The sequence below is a fragment of the Protopterus annectens genome, chromosome 10.part0 (genome assembly GCF_019279795.1).
Source record: "Protopterus annectens isolate FY-2018-M chromosome 10.part0, PAN1.0, whole genome shotgun sequence".
Lineage (NCBI taxonomy): Eukaryota > Metazoa > Chordata > Ceratodontiformes > Protopteridae > Protopterus > Protopterus annectens.
In genome coordinates, this window is record NC_056744.1 from 632,878,659 (window position 1) to 632,902,516 (window position 23,858).

The window sequence follows — 23,858 nt, forward strand, 5'->3', positions numbered from 1 at the left end:
ATTTGACATTTCAGTATCTCAAGGTTTCAAAGTGAAACCAGGAGAGGATGGTATTTCCCTTTAACATAGATTTTTAATATTCTACTTCTAAAAGTCTGCAGGCTTTAAGAAGTGTTCCTTTTTTAGGCATAAAATCCCACCTCAAGAAACATATTTGCAGTGTGCATATTGTCTGGGGATTTCCCACTTGCAAGACTCTTGTTGTATTTGTGCTGCATTCAACACCAGGGCCTTCAAAGGAAGGAAAGAGAAGCTTATTTTTAATGGACTCCTTCCACCTCAGGCAGGGTCCAAAATGTTTTTCAGATATGAAGGCATCTTCTGTCTTTCCTTTGTTTGATAGAAAACAGGAAAAAGTGAGAGAAAGGTCAAATGAAAAGGATAGAGAAAAAGACAGACAGAAGACCAAAGGATAAACCTAAGGACAAACAACCAGAAAAGGGACCAGAAGACCATTTGGACAAACCTAAGAAAAGGTCTCTGGGCCCCACAGCTATTGCGAGTCCAGCAGATCCCTACTGTCTCCAGTATACAAACGCCGTCCCCGAAAACTTCTTTTTCTCTGGGGCCAAATAACACAAGTCTTCATTCTGTCATCCTTCAAAAGATCCTGTTGAGACCTGCTTCATTATCTTTGTCTTCAAGATCTGGTTGATCCACTAGGAGACTTACAGAGTTAGATGTCAGCCAAATGATGAGGAATTTTCTGAAGAACCAGATTCATCTGGGAAGTCTCCTGGATCTATCCCGAGCAAAGGATTGGGATCAGACTCTTCGACCCTGACCATTCTACTTCCGATGCTGTCTCTACTTTTGAAGCTGATGCACATGGGTTCCAGCCTCCCCGCTGTATTAGCCTCATATCCAAGAGCCCTGGAGACATTGGCTTCAACTTCTTCCCTCACTTTCTCAACACTTATGCACTTTGGCTTCAGCTTCTTCCCTCACCTTCTCAACAGTTATGCACTTGGGTTGAGTAGAGTCCCAGGTCCAGAGCATTGGAGGCAGGGCATGACAGTGCAGTTGATTCCAAGATTTTTGGAACCATCCCTACTGCTCAGGGCTTTGGCCCTAAATAGCTCAGTTCTGAGGTCCTCCTCTGAGCCATCCACCCTTAGAGTCAAGAAGACTACCAAGTCTGTGGTTATGGGTGGTTCTTCCTTAGCTCCACTGGCTGAGTCATCTTTTGAAGCTTTGGAGAGAACCTTGGTTGGACCAAGACAACTTGTACATGCACAGAGTTTGGATCCATCCCGACTCTCGCTGGAACCTGCTCCTTCTTCCAGTCATTGTGGTCGACAGGGACAGATGGATTCAGTTAGCTTTGAGATCACTTGACATTCGAGCTCCATGTCTGACTCCGAAGTGTCTCCTGCAGAAGTCCCAAGGCACATCCCCTGGAAGAGGACTTGCAAGCGGAAGCATATTGATTCCTGTCCTGAGTCAATCACTGAAGACACTGACTTAGATGAGGAGAAGGCTTCCTAAGGTCTCTCTCTGAAGACGCCTCCTTTGGAGACATCCTAGAATTAATGAAACAGAGGGGAGATGATCCATTGAAACTCCTTCATCTGATGAGTTGGTTTCACGAAGCTTTTGGATCCATCCCACCTCCTGATGCCTTAGTTGACCTCATCGCCTTATGTGGCAGAGCCCATCCTCAGAAAAACAGATAAGATTTTAGTTGCCCCCAAACACAGAAAACTTTGGGCTGAGAATTTCCCTGTAGATGCCATGGTGGTTGCAGTAGCCATAAGGAAAACAACTGTCTGAAGAATGTTCCTCCCTTCGTCCCCCTAACAGGGAGACTAGGGAGTTGGACAGACAGAGGAAATGGACTTACTCTTCGGCGGCATTTGCACTCCGAGTGCTGAACTGTCTGGCACACCTGTCATGTTTCCAGTGGGATCTGATCAAGGAGTTTTCAAATTCCCCAGCAGGTAACTTATCTTCAGATATCAAAAAAACATTGGATACCCAGTTGTCTACCCTGCAGTCTTCCTCAAATGTGGCCATGAGACTGCTATCTAACACAGTAGATGGCATAACATGGGCAGCCAGCAGAGGTATTACCATGCAGCATCATGCCTGGATGCGGCTCTGCAGTTTCACAGAAAGCTTTAAGATGTCCTTCATAAATGCCCCCTATGATGATTCCACCTGATTTGGACCAAAGGTAAAGGAGATGCTTACCAGGATTGAGCAAGACAGTAAGACCTGATCTACCATAGGAATCCATTTTCAGCTACTAAAAGATCCTTTTCCAGGAATCAAAGAGGAGGGAGAAAAATGTGGTTCAAGAAATCACAAGAGTTTCACCAGGACACTCCAAGAGACAGCTTCCCAGAGGCAGGGACTATTCTATGGGCTGTCGCCCACAGGTAATTCCCAGAACCAAGGTTTCCATGGACCTTTCACAGAGAAACCTTATCAGTGTCCCTGAACAATTTTCCATCTGCTGGACTCCAGAGGCAGGCAGGGAACACTTCTTCTTACACCCTCTAGCCTGACAAAATATAACTCCCAGTTTTTGGGTGCTAAGAATCATTACTACAGGTTATACAATACTCTTTTTAGAATGCCCATTGACAAAACAAAGGATTCCTGATACTCTGCCTAATCATTTGAAATTGGCAGCAACAGAGTTTTTCAAGGTTGCTGGGCAAAGAATCATCCAGCCGGTCCCCCAAGACCAACAAGGATCCAGAAGCTATTCAAGGTTTGTTTTAGTTCGAAAAAAGACAGGGGACCTTAGACCAATATTGGATCTCAGCAGTCTGAATCATTTTGTAAAACAGGCAAGATTCCGGATGGTCACAGTATAGTCCATTCTACCTCAGCTGAGGTAGAATGGTTGGATGTCCTCTATCGATCTTCAGTATGCCTACTATGATGCCAAGATCCAGAGGGATTCCAAGAGATTCCTCCATTTCTGTCTGGAAGCCTGTCACTATCAGTTCAGAGTGCTACCATTTGGTCTCACCACAGGACCCCCCCCCCCGTGGGTGTTCACCAAGATAATGGCAGCCATCACAGCTTACCTCAGGCTAAAAGGGATCCAGGTCCTCCCGTACTTAAAAGATTAGCTTCTAACAGCAACTTCCAGGGATCTACTATTGCAACATCTGTCATTCCTTTTATGTCTAGCAACTCAATTTGGTATTTCAGTTAACTTCAACAAAAGCAAGCTTTCCCCTTTTCAGACCATAGAATTCATAGGCTGCCGTATAGACACAGTACATCAGAGAGCAAAACTTCCCCTGACACAAGTCAAATCCTTAAGTTTGGTAGCCTCCAAGTAATGAAACATCCTCAGCCCTAAGCACAAGTCATTCTGTGACTTTTAGGACTAATGGCCTCCTCTATATCTCTGGTTCCTTTTGACCAGACATCACATGAGAGTTCTACAGTGGAAACTAGCTGTGCAGTGGTCGCAAAAGCTAAAGCCTCTTCACAACAGGATTCACCTGACTCAGGTCTGTGTAGACTATATTCAGTGGTGGGTTTTTTTCCAACACAGTCCTTTCTGGGCAGAGCCACAGTCACCACGGATACTTCCCTTCTTGGGTAGGGGGACATTTAGAGGAGAAGAGAAAAAGAAAATTAAATTATTGGATCCGACCCCCTCGGATCAGACAAAAGTAGAAAGTCTGTCTTCAGATCGAACTGTTTCTTCGGATCCAAAGTCTCCAAAAACTAAGGATGTGAAGTTGTTCAATCTCACCGTTTGTTCTTTACACATGGGTTCGGAGCTGATCCATCGGCTCCGAGTCGGCCGCTGTCCAAGCTCAAGATGTTTGAGTAGCTCGAGGCACAGTCCCTATCCCATGATGCTCTCCTACCAACCCCAGATCTAGTTTGCCACTGCAACGGATCGCACGATCTTTGGAGGAAGCTCGGGCCAGTAACCTTTTTTCTTCTTAGAAGATTATATAATTACTTATTTAGCTATCAGGGATCTGATATTAGTGAGACTTTTCATATTTTTCGTAATTGCTGTTCAGTGAGTTAACTGTATATTATTTTTTGTCTTCTAATTCAGAGCGGTTGCTCCTAGGCCTTTAGCCTTTCTTTAGTTGCGTTTTACTTGACAGGTCTCTGTCAGATTTAATTCCCTATCCCCTCCCTGTTCATAGGTGCTTAGATTTGTTGTATCTGAACGTTTTTATGTCAAGACCTTATCAAATAATTCTTGTAGTTAATTGCAGTTCAGGGATCTGAACTTTCTAGGAGTTTTTAGATGGATTTTTTGACATTATTGACATTATTGTTTATCAGGGATCTGATATTTGTGTGTTTTCTTTGATATCATGTCTGCAAAACAAAAATCAGGATTTAAGAGGTGTGACTGTGGACAGAAGATGTCCATCACCGATAACCACGTTTCTTGTGTGTACTGCTTGGGTCCACTACATTTGCAAGAGGATTGCTCTATCTGCCATTCCTTCAGTGGCAGGGTTTTGTTAGAAAGGCGAAGGAAATTGGTGGATAGAGGGCTGTTGAAGCCAGACTTTCAAGAAGCATTAGACAAGACTGACCAGACCTCCAAGTCCTCGAAGGGGTCGAAGTCTTCTAAGGTCTTCTGCTCTGAGCACCTCTGAGAAGACTTGGTCGCCGGCTGCGCAGCCTTCAGAGCTGTGCACCGAAATCTTACCTCAGAGCCAAATCACAGTGTTGGAGCCGGTGTCGGATTTTTCAAAGTTCCCGATCCTGAGGTCAGTGGCTTCTTCGGGTCCTTCAACCCGTTATTCCGGTACCCTTTCCGACATTGATGTGGACCGCGTGGTGCAGAGGCTTTTGGTGAACCCGGCCCTGGCCAAATTGCTTTCAGCTTCGACCCAACTGACTTCGAAGTCTACGATGCCCCCGCCACGATTTCTGCTCCTCCTCCGAGGCCAGTTGAGCCTTCGGAGCCAGAAAGAGAGGATCTGATAGCGGTGGAACCCTCGGAGCCGAGGCCTGTTCCAGTGCCCTCGGCCCCGTCGACCTTGACTTCTTCAGTTCTGATCTAAGAGTCTCGGAGCTGACACTCTCTTGCTGGTTCCGGGGTAGAGAGTCAAACAGATGCTTCGGTTCCGGCTCTCCCTCTCGGGTCTTCAGCGCAGATGAGCTCTGCTCTGTCCTCTGGTTCTGAGCCCATGGTCTTGGCCCCTGGGAGGTTGCCATCTTCTTCGGAACCGGTGGACTCCTTGGGTCAGGAAACCAGTGCATTTGATGCCATGAGGAGGGTCATGTCTGCAAAGACCCTTATCTCTTCAGATCTTTCCTCTTCCTCCCCTAAAGGGCCGCGTTCTGTCCCTACACCACAGGTCCCTACCAAGTGTCGAGACCCAGAGCCTCAGGTAACCCCATTGGGTGACCCCTGCTTGATGGAAACTTCACCAGATGCCCCCAATGATGAGGTCCCTAGAAAGAGAGTGTGCAAGAGGAGACATTTGGATTCCCCTCAGGAATCCTTAACATCAGACACCAACTTAGAGGAATCAGAAGGATCCCCACAGTCCTCCTCTGAGGATGTCTCATTTGCAGACATCCTGGAAATATTAAGGCAGTGGGGTGACTGGCAGTCCCTTACCCCTCCTGAGGATGAGCCTGTGCTCCTGAAGGCCTTTGGGTCTCAACCTTCCACCTCCTGGGTTACTCCGCCCTTTGACGAATTAATGGACTTGGTCGCTCGAAGGGCGTGGGAGTCTCCTGATTCCATGGAACCGGTCCCTCGGAGGCCCAACAAATTTATCACCTCCCCTCAAGACAGGTCTTTTCTTACCAAGGGAGTCCCCGTTGATGCCACGGTGGTGGCAGCGGCCACCAAGAAAGAGATGTTAGAAACCTCTTCTTCTGTTCATCCTCCTAATAAAGACTCTAGGACGATGGACAGCTACGGGAAACGCATCTTTAGTTCTGAGACATTTGCAATGAAATAGCTTAACTATTTAACCCACTTTACCCATCTTCAACGAGATCTCCTCAAAGAGCTTGGAGATACTCTACAGGGCAAATCAGATGATGCTGTTTCTGAGAAAGTGACGGCACAGCTTAACACCCTTAATTCTATTGTGAACTCGTCCATGCGGCTCATTTCTTATGCAGCTGATGGATCGAGCCGGGCAGCAGGTTCAGCGATAGCTCTGCGGAGACAATCCTGGATGCGCTTATGCTCCTTTGCGGAAGCCTACAAGTCTTCCTTTGTTAATACCCCATTCGATGGCTCTTCCTTGTTTAGGCCTAAAGTCAAGGAGTCACTCACTAGGTGTGAGCAGGAAGGAAAGACTCTATCTGCCGTAGGAGTCCATTTTTCCAACCCCACTAGACCATACCCCAAAGGGCAGAAAGGTGGGAAAATGTGGTTCCAAAAGTCCCAAGGAGCTTTCCAGAACACACGTAGTGAACTCCCCTCCAGGGGCAGAGGGGGGGGGGTATAATGGTAGATGCCGCCCAGGCGGCAGAGGGGGTCCCGCAGAACCAGGGTGGCAGTAAGCAGTTCCTTGGCAAGCCCTCTCAGCGCTCCTGAGAGGAGGCCCGACTGTCCTGCTCTGGAGGCAGTCGGGGGGTCACTTAGCTTTATACCCAGATGCCTGGCTAGGAATTACATCAGATTCTTGGGTAAAAAGCATAGTTACCAGAGGTTACGTCATTCCCTTTTCAGAATCCCCTTCTATTCGTACAATAATCCCAGATGTTCCACCCAGTCTGCGGAATCTAGCAGCCATAGAAATTCAAAGGCTGCTAGATAAAAGAGTCATCCAGCCAGTCCCGGCAGACCAGATATGATCCGGAACTTACTCCAGGTTCTTTTTAGTTCTAAAGAAAACAGGGGACTGGAGGCCCATCTTAGACCTCAGCAAACTAAACACCTTTGTCAAAAAGGAAAAGTTCCGGATGGTCACACTTCAATCGATACTTCCGTTTCTCGAAACGGGTGATTGGATGTGCTCTATAGATCTCAAGGATGCGTACTACCACATCAAAATGGCCAGGCCATCCAGAGATCACTTGCATTTCCGGCTGGGGGCCAGTCACTACCAATTCCAAGCTCTGCCCTTTGGTCTCACCACAACCCCCAGAGTGTTCACCAAATGTATGGCAGTGGTCACAGTTCACCTGAGACATTTAGGATTCTGGGTGTTTCCATATCTGGATGACTGTCTCTTCACCGCCACCACCAGGCATCAACTGATTTGCGCCAGAGATTACACTATCAACCTGTGTTCCAGGTTGGGCATAACCTTAAATTAAAAAAAATCTGTTTTATTGCGGTCACAGCATATTTCCTTTATAGGAGCAGATCTAGACACCACCACCTCCCTGGTCAGATTGCCTCAAGAAAGAGTAATATCTTTACAAAGTCAGGTGTCCCATTTGTTAACGGAAAGGAAAGTTCCAGCATTCCAGGTTTTGAAGCTGTTAGGCACCATGACAGCAACATTCATAGCGGTTCCTCTGGTATGAATGCACATGAGGATACTCCAATGGTTACTATTCACACAGTGGTCTTATCAACAGCTTCCAACGTCACACAAGATTCTTCTGACAAATGCTTGCAAAAAGGACCTTCTTTGGTGGTTGAACAGCCACCAAGTTATTGTAGGTCGCCTATTTGTACTTCCTCCTCCCACAACCACAGTGACCATGGATGCTTCCCTGATTGGGGGGGGGGGGGCTTTTTCAGGGAAGAACTGTCCAAGGCACTTGGTCAGACATGGAATCTCATTTGCACATCAGTGTCCTAGAGTTGAGAGCGGTGTTTCTAGCGTTGCAACACTTTCATGACTCTCTACCTCGAGAGACGATTGCAGTACAGACAGACAACATGTCGGTAGTCTGGTACATCAACAAGCAAGGGGGAACCAAGTCTTACCCCTTATGCCGAGAGGCCCTGAGATTTTGGCAGTGGGCTGTATTCACTGGGCGCTTTCTGATAGCAACGCACATACCTGGGTCATCCAACATGATAGCGGACAAACAGAGCCGAGCCATTCTGTTGCCTCACGAGTGGTCCCTCAAAGAACGAGTGGCGGAAAGGATATTCCGCAGATGGGGCCATCCTTGCTGCAACCTTTGTGCATCCCCGATGAATGTCAAATGCAGAAGCTACTTTGCCCTGTACCCTTCACTGGGGGGCAGCCCAAGGGACTCACTCGTACATGATTGGCCCTCGGGTCTCCTTTATGCCTTCCCTCCAATCCTGCTGATCCCCAGATTCTTACAGAAAGCCAAAAGCCTGGGAAGGACTTTTATTCTAATAGCCCCATTTTGGCCTCGGCAGATATGGTTCCCCGTCCTACAGCAATACCAAGTGGAAGAACCTTGGGTTCTGGACCCAGTGCCAGACCTTCTGACTCATTTGTTGGGAGTTCTTCATCCATCTCTTGTCTCCCACAAACTGACAGCTTGGCTGCTCCACTTCCCAACCTAGCCAGGTTACGTGATTTGTTTCCAGTGGTTCAACATATTCTAGTTTCCTACAGCAAATGGAAGTGATTTGTTCATTGGACTTCTCAGCATGGTATTGATCCCTATGTCGCTCCTATTCATAGTATTCTGAAATTCTTGACATAGCTCTTCCACGATGGTGCGGCAGATTCTACAATAAGGGTTCAATTGGCTGCCATATCTAACTTCCATGTGGGATGCAGTGGTTCTAACATTACGTCCCACAGATTATGTAAAGCCTTTTTGAAAGGAACTCATCACCTTAGGCCACCTATCAGACATCCTGTTACTCCCTGGAATCTGAATTTGGTACTGTCTCAACTCATTCTTCCCCCTTTTGAGCCTGCATCATGTCCTTTGAAGTTCCTTTCTTGGAAGACAATTTTCCTTGTGGCTATTACTTCGGCGCGTAGAGTTTCTGAACTACAAGCACTTTCTATCAGGCCTCCATATCTAGTCTTTTACCCCGACAGAGTGTATTTAAGAACAAATCCAACCTTTCTCCCTAAGGTCTGCTCTGAGGCAAACTTGAACCAGTCTGTTGACCTTCCTACTTTTTTCAGACATCATGCTAATAGATTGGAGTACATGTTACATAAGCTTGATGTTCACAGACAATTGAGGTTTTATTTGGACAGAACAAAAGAATTTAGGAAATCTGATCAACTATTTGTTTCCTATGCAGACAATAAGAAAGGTTTTTCGGTATCCAAAGTTACATTGTCCAAATGGATTTCTGATTGTATAAAATGTGTATATTCTTCAGCTAAACAACCTTTAGAACGTGAAGTGAAAGCTCGTTCTACCAGGGCTGTTTCTACATCTTTAGCCCACGGCTCCCGTTTACCTTTGGATACCATTTGTGCAGCTGCTACTTGGTCCAAACCTCATACATTTATCACTCATTACAAAGTGGACAGGGCCTCGAGGGACAGGGCTTCCTTTGGTTCCACTATTCTCAGGAATGTACTCCCATGAGCCTCCCAGGATTAGGGTGCTTGGGATGCTACCCATGTGTAAAGGACAAACGGCGAGATTGAACAACTGCACATAAAGAAGTTATGTTCTTAACATAACATTCCATGTGAGTTGTTCATCTCGCCTTTGTTCTTACACTCCCTCCCACCTTCCCCCTCCAGGTTATGGAAGAACGAGTATGACTGGTGGTCTGGTTGGTCTTGCTAGTGTCCTTAATTCCAGCCAGATTATTGTTTAGCTATTGTAAATAGTTATGTACTATATACATGTTGTAATTTGGTTGCTTAGTGTGTTTTTTTTTTTCTTGCTGGTTCAGCAAACTAGATCTGGGGTTGGTAGGAGAGCAACATGGGATAGGGACTGTGCCTCGAGCTACTCAGAGATCTTGAGCTTGGAAAGCGGCCGACTTGGAGCTGATGGATCGGCTCCGAACCCACATGTAAAGAACAAAGGCAACATGAACAACTCACATGGAATGTTATGGTAAGAACATAACTTATTTATTTATCGGATCCAAAGACTTCAGATCCTTCAAGACTACTGGACATATTTCCTAGGACAAGGTACTCCCCATCTGTGGACCCTGTCCCATGGAGTGTGCCTTCTCCTTTTACTTATATACAGGATTCTCCTTCCTGGCAGTCCTTTCTCTCTTCTAGGTGCCTCACCATAGAGGATGTGGAGAGGGTAGTGAGACAGATACTTTCGGTGCAGAGTCACCCAGTTGTTGCTTTGGCTCCTACCCCTTTGGGTCAGGATGTCACCACCTCTAACTCTTCCTCCTCTGACTACCTCTGTGGGTTTGGAGCCCTTGGATCCAAGTTGCCCAGGCCCGTCTCCTTTGGATCTGAAGATCACTGTATCCTTCGGATCCGAAGCTTGCTTTGAGCTCCTCCATGCTATCAGATCCAGAGAGCTCTTGGAGCTGATTCTACTCTTTCAGATCCGAGGTGTTTCAGTTGGCTCTGAGGGGTTCAGAGCCATCTCTACACTTCAGAGCTTCAGCAAGGGTTAGTTTGGCTCTTTTGCCTCTGGGCAGCTTTCTTCAGAGCAGGAAAGGACCAAGGATCAGAAAGCCCTCCTTTCAGACCTGGGTTCCTATCCCTCTGTGGGAAGGTTAGCCTTTAGGACTTTGGAGAGAGTCCTGTCATCTTCCATGACCCAGATGGGTCATATCCCCTCTGGTCCCATGTCTTCCCCTGCTCTGCATCAAGAGTCTCAGCTAACCCTACCACAGGGATAACCGGTACCAAACCCTCAGGACACCCAATTGGATATTTATACCTCTTCTGATACCTTCCCAGATGATCCCACTGAGGAATTCCCTTGGAAGAGGACATGTAAGAGGAAGCATCTGGATTCTTCTGAATCTGTCACAGAAGACACAGATTTTGAGGAGGGTGAAGGGGCCCCATGGTCACTTCCTGCAGACATCTCATTCGGAGACATCCTGGAAATCTTAAAACAGAGAGGTGGCTGGAAGCCCAACAATGCTTCTTGGAGGAATCTGTGCTCCTGGAGGCATTTGGTATCAGCCCATCTATGTCTTGGGTGATTCCGCCTCCTGCAGATGTCCTCAAATTGATGCAGGCATTGAAGGAGCCTGAAACCACTGAGCCCATACCAAGGAAGCCTGGTAAAATTATGACCCATCTGGAAGACAAGCAGTTCTGTTACAAGGTCCCCCCTGTTGCTGCCATGGTCGTAGTGACAGCCACCAGAAAGGAACTAGCCCATGAAAGTTCCTGTTTTCATCCCCCAACAAGGAATCATGGGTAATAGACAGGTATAGGAAGCGTGTCTACACTTAAAGGACCTTAGCCTTGAGGTCCCTGAACTATCTGTCACATTTCACTAGATGACAAAGGGATCTGATAAAGGAACTCTCAGATATCCTCATTGGAACTGTGTCTGAGGAGTTGAGGGATTCTGTCACCTCTCAGCTGGCTTCCTTACAATCGATATCAAACTCATCCATGAGACTTATTTCCAATGTTGCAGAAGGAACCTCAAGGGCAGTGGATTCAGACATAGCCATCAGGAGGCACGTCTGGATGCACTTGTGTGACTTCACTGAGCCTTTTAAGTCTACATTCATCAATACTTCTTTTGACGGCATGTCTTTCTTTGGCCCCAGAGTGGAAGATACATTGTCCAGGTGTGAGAAGGATGGAAAGACCGTTTTTGCCATGGGCGTGCATTTTTCCACCATCCCCCAAAGATCCTTCTCAAGGAATCATCGGGAGGGTGGAAAGATGTGGTTCAATAAATTACGAGGATCTTTCCAGGACACATGTGGAGGTTCTTCCCCCCTGAGACAGAGGGGGAAACTCAAATGGTATATGCTGCCCTCGCAGCAGAGGAGGCCTGCAACAGCAAAGTTCCCGAGAACCATTTTTTGGCAACCCTTCCAGCGTTACTGAATGGAGGCCCAATTGACCCCTTCTGGAGGCAATCAGGGGTCGTTTGTCCCTGCACCAGACAGCCTGGCTAGAAATAAAAGATACTTGGGTGCAGAGGATCGTATACGCAGGATATATAATTCCGTTTTCTTTCCCTCTTCATTTTCCAGAAAAATCCCTGATGTTCCACCCAATCATAGGGATCAAGCAGCCATTCAAATACAAAAGCTACTAAACAAAAGAGTCATCTAAGAGGTCCCCCAGACCAGAAAGGATGCGGAACTTACTTAAGATTCTTTGTAGTGCCAAAGAAAATGGGACTGGAGACCAATTGTGGATCTCAGCAGCCTGAACAGATTTGTTTGAAAGACAAAGTTCTGAATTGTCACAGTTCAGTCCATTCTTCTGTTTTTGGAAAAGGATGACTGGATATGCTCAATAGATCTCCAGGAAGCATACTATCACATACAAATGCTCAGTAGATCTCCAGAATGCGTACTATCACATAAAAATAAATAGGTGATCCAGGAGATTCTTACGCTTCTGACTAGGGCCAGTCACTATCAGTTCAGAGCACTGCCCGTTGGTATCACCACAGCTACCATGGTATTCACCAAATGTATAGCAGTGATAGCAGCTCACTTGAGCCTGCAAGGATTCCAGGTTTTGCCATACTTATACGACTGGCTTATCACCACTCCGACCAGGCATCATCTTATCATGGCAAGAGAAGACGTCATTCCCACTTGCACATAGTTAAGAATAATCATAAATTTTGAGAAGTCAAATCTAGAGCCAACTCAAATTCTTGAATTCATAGGATTGCTACTTGATACAATATCAACAATAGCTTCTCTTTCCTTTCCCATAGTTAAAACTTTAAGGTCACAAGTCAACAAGATACTTTGTAGTACCATGATCTTGGCTCGCCCAGTTTTGCAAGTTCTAGGATCAATGGCTCTAGCGATAACCCTTGTTCCGCTAGCCAGTTTTCACATGAAGATTCTCCAATGGATGTTGGCATCTCAGTGGTCAATTCTTCAACAACCCATGGTCGCTCCAATAAGAATTACCAACTCATGCAAGAAAAGTGTGATGTGGTGGGTCCAGTTGGATCAGTTGCTACAGGGTCATCTATTTGTCCCCTCACAGCCCAAGGCCATGGCGACTACGGACACTTCCCAGCTTGGGGGGGGGGGGCATTACCAGAAAAGACAGTCCAAGGCATGTGGTCCCCCAAAGAGGCCAATTTGCATATCAACATACTGGAGTTGAGAGCAGTTCTTTTAGTGTTGCAAGGCTTTTAGGATGCTGTCCCATCTGGAAAGATTGCAGTACAAACAGGCAATACATCAATGGTTTGGCACATCAGCAAACAAGAAGGAACCAGATTGTATCCCCTATGACGAGAAGCACTAAGGGTGTGGCAATGGGCAATATCTTCCAACCACTTCCTCTTAAAAATGCATATTCTGGAGAAGTCCAACTTGCTACCAGACAGGCTGAGCAGCTGGTGCATAATGTTACCTCTTGAATGGTCCTTCAACCAGAAAGTTGCAAAACAAATATTCCATAAATGGGGACAGCCTTGCTGCAATCTCTTTACAGCTCCCCTAAACAATAAGTCCAACAGATATTTTGCCCTAATTCCCCCCACAGGGAGAGTTACCGAGGGATGCTTTTCTCCATGATTACCCCCCCCCCCGATTACTTTACACATATCCCGCAATTCCCCTATTCCAAAGTTCCTTCAGAGAGTTTCCAGGTTGAAGAACAAGGTCATTCTCATTGCCCCCTTTTGACCTCAACAGATTTGCTTTCCCTTCCTCTGGCCTCACTTAATTCACCAACCTTGGATTCTGAGTCCAGCTCCAGACCTCCTGTCTCACCCGACATGCATGACACATCTTGATCTAACAGCTTGGTTTCTCCAATTCCAATAATAGCTAGACAATTGATGCTCTCTTCCCCTGTTTGTCACATCTTGCTGTCTTCCCTTAAGCCACCCACTAGGAAACTTTGCGCTAGTAACTGGAAAAGATTTGTACACTGGACTATTCGAAAGCATGTAGACCCTTTCTCTACTCCAATTAGTTATGTGATGGAGTTCTTGACACTGCTTTTCAACCAAGGGGCCAGTTCTTCAACAGTGAGAGTCCATTTGGCAGCAATTTATAATTTCCACATTGGGTCTGATGACCGTTCACTAGCCTCTCATAAACTATGTAAAGCTTTTTTGTGTGGCACAGTTAGTCTTAAAAAAACACTTTTAAAGATCCCACCCTGTCATGGGATCTAAATCACGTACTGCAGTCCTTTATTCTTCCAGCCTTTGAGTCTGCTCATGTTTGTGACCTTAACTTTTTGTCTTGGAAAACCTTGTTTTTAGTTGCTATCACTTATGCCAGATGAATTTTGGAAATTCAGGCATTGTCTGTGAAACTTCCGTATCTCACTTTCCTTAAGGATAGTCTCCTTACAAACAAATGCATCCTTTTTGCCCAAGGTAGTATCAGATGTCAACAGTAATCAACTTATCAATCTACCAGTCTTCTTCCTGAATTATTCCAACAAAGGGAATGATTGTTACATGTGCTAGATGTGCATAGACCATTACATTTCTATCTTCATAGGACAAAAGATATCAGAAAGACTGATCAATTGTATCCTTTGCTGATATGAAATTTGTCTCACTTGTATCTAAAGTGACCTTAGCTAAATGGCTTATATGTCCTTTATTTACAATAAGTCAGGTATGACTTTGCCATACAAAGTAAGGGCTCATTCGACCAGAGCTGTAACAACCTCTTCAATTTTCCATTCAAGAACTTCCATGGATGATATTTGTTCAGCAGCAATTTGGGCTTCCCTTCACAACTTATCCTTCATTATAAGCTGGATCTGGTGTCCAGAGGTAGGGTATCTTTCAGCCCAATGGTGCTCAGAAATAATCTACCTTGAAATCACCCAGGGTTCAGTGTAGCTGGGGACTCTATGCCATCAGTCGAGGATGGAATGAAAATTGACAAAATCAGATAAAAACGTTACATACTTAAATAATTTTCCATCTGTGTTGTCTATTTTCATTCCTCCTCTACTGCCCTCCCACCAACCCCCACCCTTTTTTAGGTTTATTCTAGAAGAGCAAGTGGATATAACAATTTTGTTATATCTTTCGAACATTACCAGCTCCAAATGTGGCATTGCCTCCTTTTCTTTCTCTCTCTCTCTCTCTTTCTTTATCGGAATTATACACATAATATGCATGAATATGCACAAAGTGGTAAGAGTACATCTTTTTTTATTGTTTGCAAACAAGATCTGAGGTAATGGGGAGGATGCATTGTGGGTAAGGGAGAAGCTCAAAATAGTTCTGAGTTGCCAAGAGCTTTTACAGTGGCCGAGTCGGGTCCAACACTTTGGATCTGAATCCATCAGTCGAGGAGGAATGAAAATAGGCAACACAGATGGAATGTTATGGTAAGTACATAACTTTTTTTAATGCCAAACGTTCCTCTGTGGACTAGAAAGAAAGACAGATTTCATAAGATAATTTATTTCTACCACTTTATTCTGTCAGGTATTAACAGTTTGTGAGATTGTTCTTCCACAATTCCTTCAGAAGGTAGGTCTTAGCTGAATCCTACAATTTCTGTCTTGTCTCAGGTGTCTAAACATGTCTATGATTGTGCAAATAATGTGTGTAGGGTACTGTTGCATTTGTTGTGAGAAGATATGCCTGGTACGTACTCAAAAAAATTTTCTGCTGAAGCATAATCTGAGATTTTAACCTACTTTAAACAAAATGTTGTTTGGCCATGCTACTACACAGGTTCTTAAATAGTTTGATGACAGAGGGGAATTAATTCCAGGTGTTACTAAGACTTTTTAAGCCCCACAATATAAATCTTACAAACTCTCTGCTTTTTTTCTAATAAAAATAATAAATCCCTGATATCTTCTGACAAACAGGGAAAACGGAACAAAAAAAGATTGCAGGAGAGGAGCAAAAAAAAGTGGGGATCCATTCAAAAAAAGGGGGGATAGTCTACGCCTTTAGCATGACTATGCCAGCATCCTCCCCTCTTTCCCCTACATCTCTAAGTCTGTCCCGTAGACTGGCTTTCCCTTTGGCAACAGATATTTTCAGACTTTTGGATACTAATACTGCTTCAGGAGATTTACAGTTGGCACTGCAAACACATACTGCCTTTCAGGAGATTTCCTCCCTTCTCTCTAAACCAGAGTTTTTTCCACAGGTTCTTCAACACATCCTTACCCTAGGAGTCATACTACCAGTGCCTTTAGACTAAAGGGAGGGAAGCTTTTATTCCAGAATGTTTCTGATTTCAAAGAACAAACTTTCCTGGAGACCTTTTCTAGATCTTTCCTTTTTCAGCCAGTTTGTGAAAGTACCACATTTCAAATCTGTTAACTCACATTCCTGTGCAGAGTTTTATGGTAACATTAGACCAAAAATATGCATATCATCACATTCGCATAGCCACATACTTCAGAACATTTAACAGATTCTGTGTCTGAGTCACATTATCATTTCTGTGCATTACCCTTTGAGTTAGCTACACCTGCTAGGGTGTTTACAAAATGTCCACCTTGAGGGATAGTTGCAGACTGCAAAGCATTCACATTTTTCCTTTTTTAGAGGACTTGCTGATCTGTGTCAATTGTCAAAAGTCCTTATTATGGATTTCTTCACTCCTTATGAGCTTGGGCTTCCAGATAAAAGTTAAAAAATCCTCTTTAATTTTGTCACACGGGATTGTGCTATTAGACATCTTTCTAGATACGTCTTTGCAGAGGCATTCCTAAAAGAGGAAGAGGTGAATTTGTATCTGAAAACTTTCTTGATCTTCTCCAATCTGTCTTCAGCCAGAGATTATCTCAAGATTCTAGGCTTCATGGCTTCCATGATTCTCATGATTCCTATTGCCAGGTTATATATTAGAACAATTCAATTTTTCTTGAAAATAAAAGGTGGGCACCATTCTTATCTTCTGGGATTTTCAGATTCCATTTTTGGGCTTTATCAAGAAAGAACTGCATAGGTAGAGGCAATAGGATGCCTCAGTTTTTGCTTGGGGAGCAGTCTCTATGGGGGTAAAGGTGCAAGGCCTCTGGGACATTTCAGACAATCCGAAACACATAAATATCAAAGCAATGTTATCTGTGATCCATGCTATAGAATCTCTTCATGACCTGCAGTCCCTGTGACCACTACAGGTGATCACAGGCAATACTACAGTGATGTGTAACATAAACAAAAGGGAGAGTCATCAGGTTCTACCCCCTCTGCAGGCTGAATGCGATTGCTTTGGAGTTACCTCTACAGCTCTGTGTAACCTTCAAGCTTCTTACATACCATCAGAGCAAAATGTAGTGGCAGACAAGCTGAGCAGAACCCTCATGAATGGAAATTGAAAGAGGGGGTCTTCCAGCAATGGATCTAGTTGTGAGGGAACGCCTCAGATAGACACATTCACCTTCTTTCAAAACAGACAACTAAATTCTGCATCATAACTCTTTGCTGACAAGCTTGGAAAATAGATGTATTTTCATTCCTATGGCTGGGAATGTTCCTGTATGCATTTCCATCCTTTCTACTGATATCCAGGGTCATTCTGAAGATTCAGAAGAAAAATTGTCATGGTTAACTCCCTTCTGACCCAGGAAACATTGGTTCCCCCTTCTTATGGAATTGACCAGGGACAATTACCACAAGCTTTCTCAGAGACTGGATCTACTCACACAACACAAGGGGAGTTTAATATACCTCATTTACAAATAACTTCAGCTGACTGCTTGGATGATTCTGTTCTAAGACCTTTTGGACACCTTTTTCATGAGCACGTGCTGCAGGTACTAAAGGAGGCAAGAACTCTAGCTACTAAGAAATCTTATGTTAACCACTGTAGACGATTTTCTAGTTGGTACCTCACCTATAACCATGGCACCCTACTCAGGATTATTATGTCTGTTTCTCAAAAATTTGTGTGACTTACTATCCTATGGCCTGTTTACTCCATAGGAAAGGGGTAATTATCAGCCATTTCAGCATGTCTTATCATTGATCTGTCTCTCCATTTCAGACTTTGCTCAAGCTGTTCTACAAATATTTTTTCTATCGCTATGTAGGGTCACTTGTTATTCAGGTGGCACTTAATTAGGATCTTTACTTTTGGCTGTCAGAATTATTTCTCTCTACATTTGAACCAGCTATTCTGGTTGTTTTGGTTCTTTTTTTTTTTTTTTTTTTTTTTTTTTTTGATAGACTAACTGGTTTAGTGCTCCAACATCTGCAAGAGGGCATATGGGTTGCAACTATTCATGGTGGGTTCACTCTTTTGCTTTTCTGTGCATATAGGTATCTTTATAGGTTCATAGATTAGTACTAGGCTAACTCCCCTTGTGGGCCATTTTTAGCTTAGCCAATTAACCCATGTGAGAATCAAACCCTGCACCCCGTGTCTGTATGGCAAATACAGTCATTATGCCAACCTCCCAAAAGCTTTTAATATTTTTGTGCTTGGTATGTTTGTACCCCATGTGAGAATCAAATACTGCACATTGTTTGTGTGAGGTGAATACCTTAACCTCTGTGCTAATATCTGTTAATTTTAAAAGTGTATGACATATCCTGGATCAAAACCCAGGCCCATATGTGTGGCAGTCCTACACTTACACCTGTTGCCACAAGAAGGTTTGTTGCTACAAGAAAAATCCCTCATATATACCCTTACTGCTGTAACAGTGCACCTTGAATCTAGCCATCTATCTCCCTAATTACATTCAGAATTTGAATGCCAGAGAGCATATATTCTATACACTCGTGACCAGAGTATATAGATTCTATATACTCTAGTCATGCTTTTATAACTCAGGTAATATCTTGTCTGTACTGAGTCCTTTGTGAAGGCGATACACCAGTGAAATTCCTTGTATACGAATGGAAAAATTACAACCTGTGTCAATTCAGACAATTCCAGTTGGTTGCTCTTTACTAGGTCTTTTGTTGTTATTTCCACCATATTTCCAAACCAAATTTATTAAGGCACATTCTGATAGAGCCTTGTTTTCCTTGATGTCATATTGGGAAGGGGTGGACTCTAGAAGCATTCTAGAGGCAACTACATAGTCCCCAGTTTCAAAGCATTACATACTGGATTCCTTTTCCAGGTCCAGGACCTACTTTGCTAGGATCATTCACCAAGGGCTCCTGGATCATTATTCTTCCTTTCTACAGGTTGGATAGGCTTTGGCAATCAACCCATATAGCCAAATGGCTACTGCAGCAGTGAGAATGATGAACATAGTACAGTTGTGTAAGTTGTACTTATCTAAACATTAGGTGTTCAAATTTCTCACTGCTTCAGGAGCTACACCCACACGCATTTGGCTACTTCTGCATATAGTAAGTTGTTGGATTGTAAAGTTATTTGTTACTGTTATATCTTTTAGAGGTCAGGATGAGTGCACTATTCTCTCTGTATAGTCAAGGAAGTTGTGAAGATTTCTTCACTCTGAGTATTGATTTCTCTCCCCACGGCTGCCCAGTCAGCAGTTAGAGTGAAGGAGTGGGCATGAACCAGAGCTAACAGGAAACAACCTGTATAGCGAAAAGGCTGCTGCAGCACTGAGGGATTTGAACATGTACTGTTATGGTACGTCATCAGTGATGATATGTCCGTCTTACAGAACTGTACTTTACACTAACAGAGATAGCTGTATGGTGGTGGTGGGTGGCATTTTAAGATATAAATACAGTTGTACTAGTGAAAGCAAGTATCTGGCATGCAGGGGCTGTATTATACTTAGGGTATTAATGGAACAACACAGTCAGAGATGGTTATAGTTTCATAGGTTGTTATTAGGCTAACAACTTTTTAGGCCCTTAAAAGCCTAGTTGCACACCCCAAACCCATTTGGAGTCCAAGTATCATGACATCTATATGGGGGGCATGTTAGTAGGGAGGTAATTAAGGGATTTGTAGGGGGCGTTAGGATAACACTTTTTTTATTGACGACCTCTGTCCATAAGGGACATGGGAGCCAGACCAGGGTTACATTTATGATTTCCCGTACTGTTTTCAAGGTTTCATTTGAATAGGGTCCAGTATGAACTCTGTTTTACATGGATGAGGAACCTGTTCCATAGCATCAGAATCCTTTGGGACACAAATCTGTCTCTCCAGCACATTCTGTTTATGTCACAAGTGAAGTTCATATCCCCCAGATCTAGTGTTTCTGGAGCTTTTTGTTTTGCACATTTGCAACAGATCCATCAGGGCTAGGTCCAAGGAATCCCTGTAAGCCAGGTAAAGATCCCCACTCTTAGTAGCCTGTAGGAAACTGAATACACAGCCGTTAATTCTCCTGGTGAGAAATCTTTGTGGGCGTTCCAACTGTTCCAAGTGTCTGGTTAGGTACATGCCAAAGGGGGCATTGTACTCTATGATAGGTCTGATAAGGGCTGAGTAGAGTGGTACTACAACTTCCTTTGAACTGGATGTCATACCCTTACCTATAAGATGAGTGAGAGTGACACAGAATGATTTTCTTATTACCTTTGTTGGTCAAATGCCAGAATGCAGTCAGCATATTTTCCCAGATCCTTTACTACTGGATTGACTCTTAGGGGTGTTTTATCGATGGAATAATTAACTTGGGTTGACAGTCTTCCCAAAGAGCAATGTACCATGCTGGTGAGTACCGGATCCAGTATGTTTGATCCTCTGGTTGGAACATGCACTATCTGTTCCAAGGTTTTTGTGTTGATAAAAGTCCAGGAAACATTGTGCCTGTGAATTTGAGGCAATGCAAGTTTCCCAGTCTATAGAGGGGTAGTTAAAGCCACCCATGAATAGGGTGTTTGGTTGGATGGGAGTGCCTCTAGTAGGTTTTGGTAAGAGTTGTGAGACTGTAGAGGCATAATTCGTGACCTGTAGCTAGCCATGATATGGTGAGAGATCTTATCTCTGGTGGCATGCATGTGGATGAACTCTATGGTATCATCCTGTTTAACCAACCTGGAGGTATATTTGTTATTAATGTAACTCGAGACGCTTCCACCTTTAGCCACGGTCTGTGGTGTTATTGGTCTAAATGCATGGAAGGCACTGTGGCCTTGCACTGCCAGAGTATTTTCTACAGCTTTAAACCGCATCTTGGTCATGGCACAGATGTCCACATTCTTCAGAGTGAGGAGAGCTTGAAGGGTGTGGAGTTTTTTTGTTAGGCTACTAGCATTGAGCAGTAACACCTTAAGGTTGCTTGGAGACTTTTTGTTTTGAGGAGGAAGATTAAAGTCCTAAGAACAACGTTTGTGCCTGCATTGTATAGGTGAGTGTTAGGGAGGAGATTGTTCTTTATGAAACTGCGGACAGATAAACTAGACTACTAATATTTTTGGTAGAGGCATAGATTATGAAGTAGTAAATAGGTTGGAAGTGTGGGCTTTTGCCTTTCTTGTGTGAAAAGGGCTGCACTTAATGTTTACTGTGGATTAACCTACCTCCACTTCATATCCTAGCAAACACAGATGGCTTGACTACATAGTGTAGGGGCCTCCTAAATGCTAGTGGAAAAAAATGTAGATTTGTGCAAAGTGTGCTACAGAACATGAACTGATGCAGAGTCATACTGCAATTCCACAAATTAACATTCTCTTTCTGAATTTCAGCCAAGGCTTTACTCCATTAAAACTGAAGAGCAGCACATTTAGATTAAAGCCTGTTAATCATGGAAGTAATTTGCTTGCTCAGTACTAAAGGCAATGTTTGCAAATGCTGTGATAATTAGTCTAATCAAAGATTTTTCTTCTTTTTGAATGTAGGCACCTCTCCTGATAGTCAAGATTCTGAAGTGCCTGATAGTCAAGATTCTGGAGTGATGTCCCAAGAGAGTCGATCATCTCCATAAGGAAATACAAAGACTAATTCAAACAGTCTGAACAACTTGTAGTTATTTTTTGTAAATGACAATAGTTCTGTTTTGCAAATTTTAAACAGAGAATAGCTGACTCTGTATAGTTTAAAATAATGGTTTCCCACTTGTTGTATGATTGTGTTTATTATTTATAAATAGCCGGTGAAGGAACTGGAGCACTTGTAATGATTATAGGATAATTCCTTTATAACTGAGGAGCAGTCATGCAACACGATTCTCTCCATCATTATGGACAATGACTTTGGACAACTATAACTGTCAGACTGCAGCACATTTGGGATTGTGAAGGGAAAGCTAAGGGATCAGAGATAAGCATGTTGTACCCAATCAGGAAAGCAGAGTGACTGAAGGTAAGAATGAGGTACCCATCAGGGAAAAAAAGTAACTGTCAGTAAGAATGAGGTACCCAGTTAGGAAAACAATGTAGATACGCATAAGATATCCATCTGGGAAAGCTAATTGATATGAGGTAAGAATTAAATGTCCGCTTGAGAAAGCTAAGTGATTGGAGAGAAGGAGTTAGCATCTGTAGCCTGATTGTTGATTAAACGAGCACCTGGCAGGCTAGCAAAAGATGGGAAAATTACATATATTAACTGTCCCTTAGATCATAAGCTGACTGGATTAGTGGTGTACAAGTTATTTTTTTATGCTCCATGGAAGTTCATTCATGAATATATTTTTAATGAAAGTATTATTGCTTCTCCTTTTTTTTTCAGTTTTCATTTAGATGTGGTCATGGTTCCCCCATCCCTCCAAACTGATATAGATCTACCAGAATGTCTTGTTTAATTATAGACACATTTATTGACAAATAGTTGTTAACAGTAATTCTAGTTCAGTTTCTGTACATAGTTTAGCCGTTAAACTTACCTGTCGTCCTTATTTATTGCCTTCACTGGGTAAGTTCTGAATTACAAAACTCTGAAACAAGCTATATATGTGTGTGTGTCAGAAGTGTAATCTGAAATAATTCAGACAGTAGAATTGCTAGTGTGGATTTAAAATATAGATTGCTTTTAGTACTACAGATGTAAATAGGAAATATTTGCAAGCTGGGAATAAAAAGTCTTGATTTTAGGCATGTTATACAATATACCATAACTTTAATTTTATTTTTTTATTATTTTTGAAGGCATCACATTTCTGCTTACATTGTCAGAGAATAACAATTATTTATCTATTCAGTCCTGCAATGTCAAACATACTGTAAAAAGTGATATTTTTGGAGGCTTGTAATACAGTGCAGCTAGCATTAATGATGGATGTAAGCTGAACTCTAAAATTTGAGTACATGTAGTTTTATATACATATTAGATCCAGGCATACAAAATAGTTATACTGTGCATGTGTGCTTTATGTTAGAGGCCATAGCTGTTTAAACCACAGTATTGCATATGTTGTAAAGAAGTTTAATAAAAGTTGGCAATCAGAATGCAAAATTGTGTGCTTTTGTGAGTTACACCTTTGGTCACCTACATGCACATTTTTGACTTGACAAGGTCATGATGAGGAAATAGGGCAGTAGACAGCATGTGGATGAAATGCAAACACAACTACTAAACTTGTTCAAATTGCTTTTCAAATGACATTTACAGTAATTTTTGTTTGCAGTGGCATTGGCACCCAAGAGCAGTGTACAATTTTTAACTTGCACTAGATATTGGTCATTCAGAGTAAAAACAGAGTATAGTAAGAGAAATTATTTCATTTTCTAAGTTCTATAAGCAGGAACACATTTACTTATTTTTCCACTAAAGAATTTTATAAAAAAAAAAAATCGCAGTCCTCTTGAAGCATATGTGTTTAGTCTTTACCTTTCACCTTAAAGGAAACAGACTGGAAGACCACAGTGAGTATCTTTATCCATTGCAGAAAGTTTGAGTGTTCAGGATTCAATGCCTTTGACAGGAATCATTTCTGCTTCAATGACTGTCTTTTCATGCTAAGCAATTGAATTTCATATTCTTGCCTTTTATCCCTGTGTTCCAGATATACTTGCTCAGTGGATTTAGTAGTAATAGTAAACTTTAGTACTGAAGGAGCTGTATCTCTTTCACCAAAACGACCACTTGCTAGATA

The 23,858-nt window shown here is 43.2% G+C and overlaps 1 protein-coding gene across 1 annotated transcript in view; it reads left to right on the forward strand.

Annotated features, from left to right (window-relative positions):
- The window catches only part of DMRTB1 (DMRT like family B with proline rich C-terminal 1), a 795,185-nt gene extending 771,967 nt beyond the window's left edge, over positions 1 to 23,218 (forward strand). Inside the window, exon 4 of the mRNA XM_044085456.1 lies at positions 21,664 to 23,218. Within this exon, the coding sequence (XP_043941391.1) occupies positions 21,664 to 21,749 (86 nt within the window). The 3' untranslated portion in view covers positions 21,750 to 23,218. The remainder of the gene's footprint in view (positions 1 to 21,663) is intronic.
- The last annotated feature ends 640 nt before the right edge of the window (positions 23,219 to 23,858 follow it).